Source organism: Akanthomyces muscarius, chromosome 2 (genome assembly GCF_028009165.1).
Source record: "Akanthomyces muscarius strain Ve6 chromosome 2, whole genome shotgun sequence".
In the NCBI taxonomy this organism is placed as follows: Eukaryota; Fungi; Ascomycota; class Sordariomycetes; order Hypocreales; family Cordycipitaceae; genus Akanthomyces; species Akanthomyces muscarius.
In genome coordinates this window covers 5171561-5177560 of record NC_079242.1, presented here as the reverse complement: position 1 = coordinate 5177560, position 6000 = coordinate 5171561, and the positions used below count along the sequence as shown (strand labels likewise).

General features: G+C 58.4%; 2 protein-coding genes across 2 annotated transcripts; both read right to left on the bottom strand.

Annotated features, from left to right (window-relative positions):
* Positions 1 to 273: 273 nt before the first annotated feature.
* LMH87_004853 (uncharacterized protein) lies at positions 274 to 2521 on the bottom strand (the record flags this gene model as incomplete). Its single annotated transcript, XM_056196134.1, has 3 exons — positions 274 to 716; positions 778 to 2046; positions 2104 to 2521. The coding sequence occupies 3 exons, from the start codon at positions 2519 to 2521 to the stop codon at positions 274 to 276; spliced, it is 2130 nt and encodes a 709-aa protein (XP_056049693.1).
* A 2626-nt stretch (positions 2522 to 5147) lies between these two features.
* Positions 5148 to 5600, bottom strand: LMH87_004852 (uncharacterized protein; the record flags this gene model as incomplete). Its single annotated transcript, XM_056196133.1, has 2 exons — positions 5148 to 5298; positions 5362 to 5600. 2 exons carry the CDS (start codon positions 5598 to 5600, stop codon positions 5148 to 5150), a joined length of 390 nt encoding a protein of 129 aa, XP_056049692.1.
* Positions 5601 to 6000: the final 400 nt, after the last annotated feature.

Sequence of the window (6000 nt, the reverse complement as noted above, 5' to 3'; positions counted from 1 at the left end):
CGGAGCAGCCTTGTGGCGCAATGGGTCTAGACGGTCTGTGGCCATGTAAAGCAGAGGTCGGCTAGTGTCGTGCCCCTAGTATAGAAGAAAAGGCTTTCCATGCTCAGTATTTGCGGGCATAGATAGGAGAAGCCATTGCCAGTAGCAGACCGCAGATTTGTCTGGAGAGTGGTGCATCGGGTGGCCTCTCGTAGAAAATGCCATGAAAATAGAGGTTCACCGTCAAGTCAATAGGTGGCTAGCTGCAAATCGTAAATACATCTCTCCTCTCCGTTATAGCTTCGCCTTGGCCTCAATCGCCTTGTGTTTATGCCCCATGCTCTCAAAGTACTCCCTCACCTTTTCCCTCGCAACGTCCACCGCCGCGGCGTCCTCGACCGTGCTCGGCACCGCCACCTCCTTCGCAAACTCCCCGTGCACCGCATTCTCCGCGAGCTCGCGCAGCACGCGCCGCAGCGTCTTGCCCGAGCGCGTCTTGGGGATCATGCCCTTGCCCTGGATGATGCCGCCGAGCGTCGCGATGGCGCCGACCTGCTTGCGCACCAGCGCCTGGATCTCGCCGGCGAGGGCCTCGTCGGGAATCGCCGACGGGGGGTGGTCGCTGGTCGACAGCGTGATGAAGGCAAACGGCAGCTGGCCCTTGAGCGCGTCGGGGATGCCAATGACGCAGCACTCGGCGACGAGCGGGTGCGACGACACTGCTTGTTCGATGCCGCCTGTCTCATGTTAGCTTGATACTTTCTTCTGTTTCTGCTATAATGGTAGGTCTGTACACACCACTCGATAGACGGTGCGCGCTGACATTGAGCACGTCGTCGTTGCGGCTCATGACGTGCACGTAGCCCTCCTCGTCAATCATACCCGCATCACCCGTGTCCATCCACTTGCCGTTGAAGCGCTTGAGGTAGCTCTTGTAGAAGCGCTCCTCATCCCCCCAGAGCGTGCGAAACGCCGTCGGCGCCAGCGGCATGCCGAGCACAATGTTGCCCATGCTGCCGCGCGCCACCTCGCGGCCCTCATCGTCTACGATGCGGATATCAAACCCCGGCATGGCCTTGCCGGCACTGCCCGGTCGAAGGACGGGCAATTTGTGATTGCGAATGCGCGTGCCGCGGTCGTGGGCGGCGTGCGGCGTCAGCGCGCGCCCCGTCATCGGCGAGCCGGCCTCGGTCGACCACCAGTTGTCAATGACGTGGGCCGACGGCGCGGCGTGTTTGTCAAAGAGATCCTGGTACATGGAGATGAGGCTGGGCTCGGAGCGCTCGCCGGCGAGGAAGAGCGCCCGGAGGGAGCGCAGACCATCGCGCTCACCCACCTGCGTAAAGAACTTGTTGTCCGGGTCGTCGCGGCGGATGGCGCGCAGCGCCGTCGGCGCGGTAAAAAAGGCATTGACCTTGTACTCCTCCACCAGACGCCAAAAGGACGAGGCGTCGGGCGTCCCCACGGGCTTTCCCTCGTAGAGCACCGTGGCCGCGCCCGCCAGCAGCGGCGCGTAGACAATGTACGAGTGGCCCACGACCCAGCCAACGTCCGACGCCGTGCAGATGACGTCGCCCGGACCGTGGATGTCGAACAGGTAGCTGATGGAGAGGTTCAGGCCGACGGCGTGGCCGGCCGAGTCGCGGCACACGCCCTTGGGCACGCCCGTGGTGCCCGAGGTGTGGATAATGTACACGGGGTCGCTGCTGCGAACGGGCACGCAGTCGGCCTTGATTCCACGGTCCCTGGCGCTGCGCACCCACTTCTGCCACGACGACTGGTTGAGGCGGTTCGTCTTGCCCCAGCGCAGCTCCTCGCGCTGCCAGATGATGGTGCGCTGGGGCTTGTGGGCGGCGAGGCGCAGGGCCTCCTCGACGAGCGGCCGGTAGGGGATGGGCGGCTTGGCGCCGTCGATGCCGCACGAGGCCGTGAGGATGAGCACGGGCTCGCAGGCGTCGATGCGCTGGGCGAGGGCGTTGCCGGCGAAGCCGCCAAAGACGACCGAGTGGACGGCGCCGAGGCGGTTGATGGCCATGATGCCGATGAGGGCGGCGGGGATCATGGGCACTGAACGTGGATCAGCAGAAGTCTTGTGCAACTTTGTTGGAAGCGTCGGCTACTTACTGTATACCATGACGACGTCGCCCTTTTTGACGCCTTCTTGGCGCAGCGCGCCAGCGAGCGTCTCGACCTCCTCGAGGAGCTGCCTGTAGGTGTACTGGGCCTTTGTCTTGGTGACGGGGCTGTCGTAGTAGATGGCGACGTTGTCGCCGCGGCCGGCGAGGACGTGCCGGTCGACGCAGTTGTAGCAGGTGGACAGCTCGCCGCCGGGGAACCACTCCCAGGAGGCGTGGGCGGTGCTGCCGTCGGCGAGCGTCTTGTCAAAGGTGCGCAGGGTGGCGTCGGGCTTCCGGTGCCAGTGCAGCTGCTCAGCCTGGCGGGCCCAGAAGGCCTCTGGGCTCCGCAGGCTCTGCTGCAGGATCTCGTCTTGGATGTGCATTCTCTTGCGAGGCAGCACGACGGGCAGCGCAATGTCAGGCATGGACCGAGGGCCAGACGTCAGCGGTCCTGTGATGTGCGGAAGTGAGAGTTCGGGTGTCAATGAACTCGTTGCGTGAAACTTGTGATTGGCAACTGTGGATTGATACTTGTAAGTTGATAGCTGTAAAGAGGAGGAGACAAGACGCCGGATGTGAGTATGAAAGAGACGGCACGATGGCGATGCTGGGAATATATCTAAGCTTGTGTGGGGATTCGGCACATCAGCGCAGCCAATGGGGGCGGGCCGGTTCGATTGGCGCGGCTCCTGGGGAGAACTAGTCGGCTGCGTCCCCGCTTCTCCAGCCGAGCTTCCTTTTCCCCGGACTGTATTCGGATGCTGAGTATTCCGTCAAGTACACTTGCAGCTCGGAGGTTACTCTTGGCTTTCTTGTTGACAGCTGCAAGGACTGGCTCTTTTGGCGGCCTGTTGTAGTATACTCTAGTTGTGAAGAGGGCTGCGGTGGCGGGCGCGAATGCCGGCTATAAGAAACGAGTAATGGTAAATATGCTGGTAGCGGCTGTTGCATCTCGCTGCTTTGTGTAGTGTCGCCGTGTCATTTCGCCATCATGTTTATTTCGTCTGTTGATCAGCTGCATGTTACATGTTCCGTTGAGAAGCTGCCATCGCGAGCACGAGATAGCTGCGTATTGGACTGTGAGAACAAGTCCCGACCTCAAGCACAACCAGACTCAAATAGCGGAAAGAAAATATCAGAGCCCATCCCGGCTTGTCATCAGAAGCTATTTTTTACTAATCTTCGTCATCGCAGAACCCGCGAGCGCCGTACAGCCACTCTGCAGAAGTCACTGGTTTTAGTGTAGGGTAGGCATTTCACCTGGCATACTGGACTACATTCCAGCCGCGAAACACAACCTCACGTAGCCCATCAGAAAAGAATGCAAGACATCATAAATAGCTAAAATGCACAAAACGCACGTGCGAGACGAGCAGAGCCTCCTGCGACACATGGGTTCTAAATATGGCACGCAGTTATACTTCCGCCGTGCTGGCCTGGTGTTCGGGCGTGGGATGGTCTGTCCTGGGCTACGGCCGTGGCGCACCTCGGCGCGCATCTACACGACAAAAGGCATGCTGTACCAGTAGAGATGCACACTGCAGAAAACAGACCCGTACAGCAGGGACTTGCCAAGTCTGCTGGCGCTTCTAATTTCCCAACGACCAAGCCATCAAGCCAGCGAGCCAGCCCTCTGCGATAACGACAGCCACGTTTTCTGCATGGCGCCGCGCGCTCCCCTAACCCAGCGCCGTCCACTAAAAACGCCTAGCGATATTACTGATAATAATGCTGTGCCTGGCGGCGTTGTTCAGCCACAGCTCTTCTCTAATCTGTACCGTTGCCGCATTTACCGGGGGGGGGGGAAAATGAGGCCAGGCTACTTGGATTATTGCTGCGACGGGGGGATGCGCTGGCCCAATACACACGTTGCATCTCGTACAAGCATTGTCATCCGGAGTTCTTGTTTCAAGGGCAGCACAGCGGGCCAATCCAGGCTTTTTTTCTTTCGTGCTTGGCGTGTGATTGATTGCCCATGTCCTGAGCACGTTGATTTGGGTGGCTTGCGCCCAGCGCCTAGCGCCCAGTGTGCCCAGCCCAGCCCAGCCTAGTCCAGCTCAGCGTCCTTGGATAAGCAATCCTCGGCGGCGCATCGGCCACTTCTGCTGCGAATTCTCACCGCCGCGACAAAGGGGTGCGCAAAAAGAGATTGAGTGCAGAATCAACGATGAGATCTCTTGACGGTCTATTCTGCAGCATTTGTTATTTTATTTCGCCAGCGTGATGGCAAGTCGGGCACTTGCCAGGTCATCTGGTGCCTGAAATTTCCAGGGTCGCCAACATGGATGGGCCCCACGTGTAATTTCGGGTTTGGCCATCCAAGCGGCTCGATTGGCTGCGAGGGCCTACCTTGGCTGGGACAATGGGTTCCGCCGCCCACGGTCGACAGCGGGCGCGTCCTTGGGGTGCGCGGCCTGGACCGTCTCTCTACGCAGATGACGAGGGCAAACGAGATGCTCCGTAGATGCTGCCATGACAAGTGTAGATACAGGCAGATTCAAAGCAGATATATGCTCAACAGAAACGAACAAGTTAAGTGGTCAGGCCAAAAGTGGCTTTTTTGCTGCCTATCTACAATATAAGCTCGAGCAACAGATTTGAAGCCATAAAACACCCGACAGTTATAATCAATCCACTGCACCCCTAGAAGAGCGCAAGACATCCACATGAAGCGCAAATCGTGGTTGAAGAAAAAAATGACTTCTATAATTATAGTTGTCGAGACATAGGATGCTGCAAGAGGCAGGACAGTAACCCAGTGCTCCTAGGCTAGAAAACCATTTTCAATCTCCCGACCACGAAAAACAGACCGCACACACATGTGTCTGGATGGGCGAATCCCCTTTTGAGCCGAGAAGAAGACAGAATATACAACTGAAGTTGTTCTGGAGCCAAGCAGTGGCCGTCATGTGCTCCACAGCGGCATGATTCCAGGACCGTATTAAATATGTACCAATTCTTGTCGTATGTCCGTGTTCCGGGTCCAAGTTACCCAATCACCTCCCACTATAAACCAAAAACCTTGTCACGCGAATGAGGCGGTTAGATGATTTACAGAAGGGCAGCGACGAGACCGACGAGACCAGCAAGGGCGGGGACGGCCTTGGCGGCACCAGCGGTGGGAGGGACGCCGGTGGTGGTGGGCTGAACGGGAACGGTGCCGTTGGAGCTCTGGGCAGGGGGAGCGCCAGTGGGCTTGGGGCTGGAGAGAATCTGTTAGCATTGCGTTCTGTTTTCGGGCAAGCGAGTGAGGGAATGGACGTACCAGTTGTGGCAGACAACGGAAGAGGTGACGGTGACCGGGCGGGTGATGGTGCAGGGGCACTCGGAGATGGTCAGGGTCGTGGGGGCGGTGACGGTGTAGGTCTTGGTGCCGTGGGTGATCTGGGTGGCCTCAGGGCAGTAGGTGGTGTAGACGTCAACGACCTCGGTGGTGACGGTGACGTTGGAGTGGGCAGAGGCACCAGCGGCGACGGCGAGGACGGCAGCGACAGAGAACTTCATTTTGTCGGTGTGTTGGGGGTTTTTCTTCGGAAAGAGGGTTCGGGAGTGGTTGATTTGTTGGTTGTTGTATTAACGAATGAAATTGACTGAAAAGTCAGGGTAATAGTTGAGCAAGGAGCGAATGTGTGTGGGTGAGGAAGGGAAAGAAAGAAAGAAGGTGTGGGAGATTTGGAGGAGCGCGTTCTTTATACGGACAGAGGCCAAGCAGAAGGGGGGAGGGGGGGCAGAGGCAAATGAGATGAGCCAGGCAAACAGGCAGGCAGGGTATGATTGTTGTTGGCAGACACGGCAGCACCAGCAACGCTGTGGTGGGAAAAAAAAGGAGCAGTGATTGAGGACAATGACTGGGGACAATGATTGGGGACCCGCCGGACCGCTCAGTCGGCCAGGGGTCAGTGGG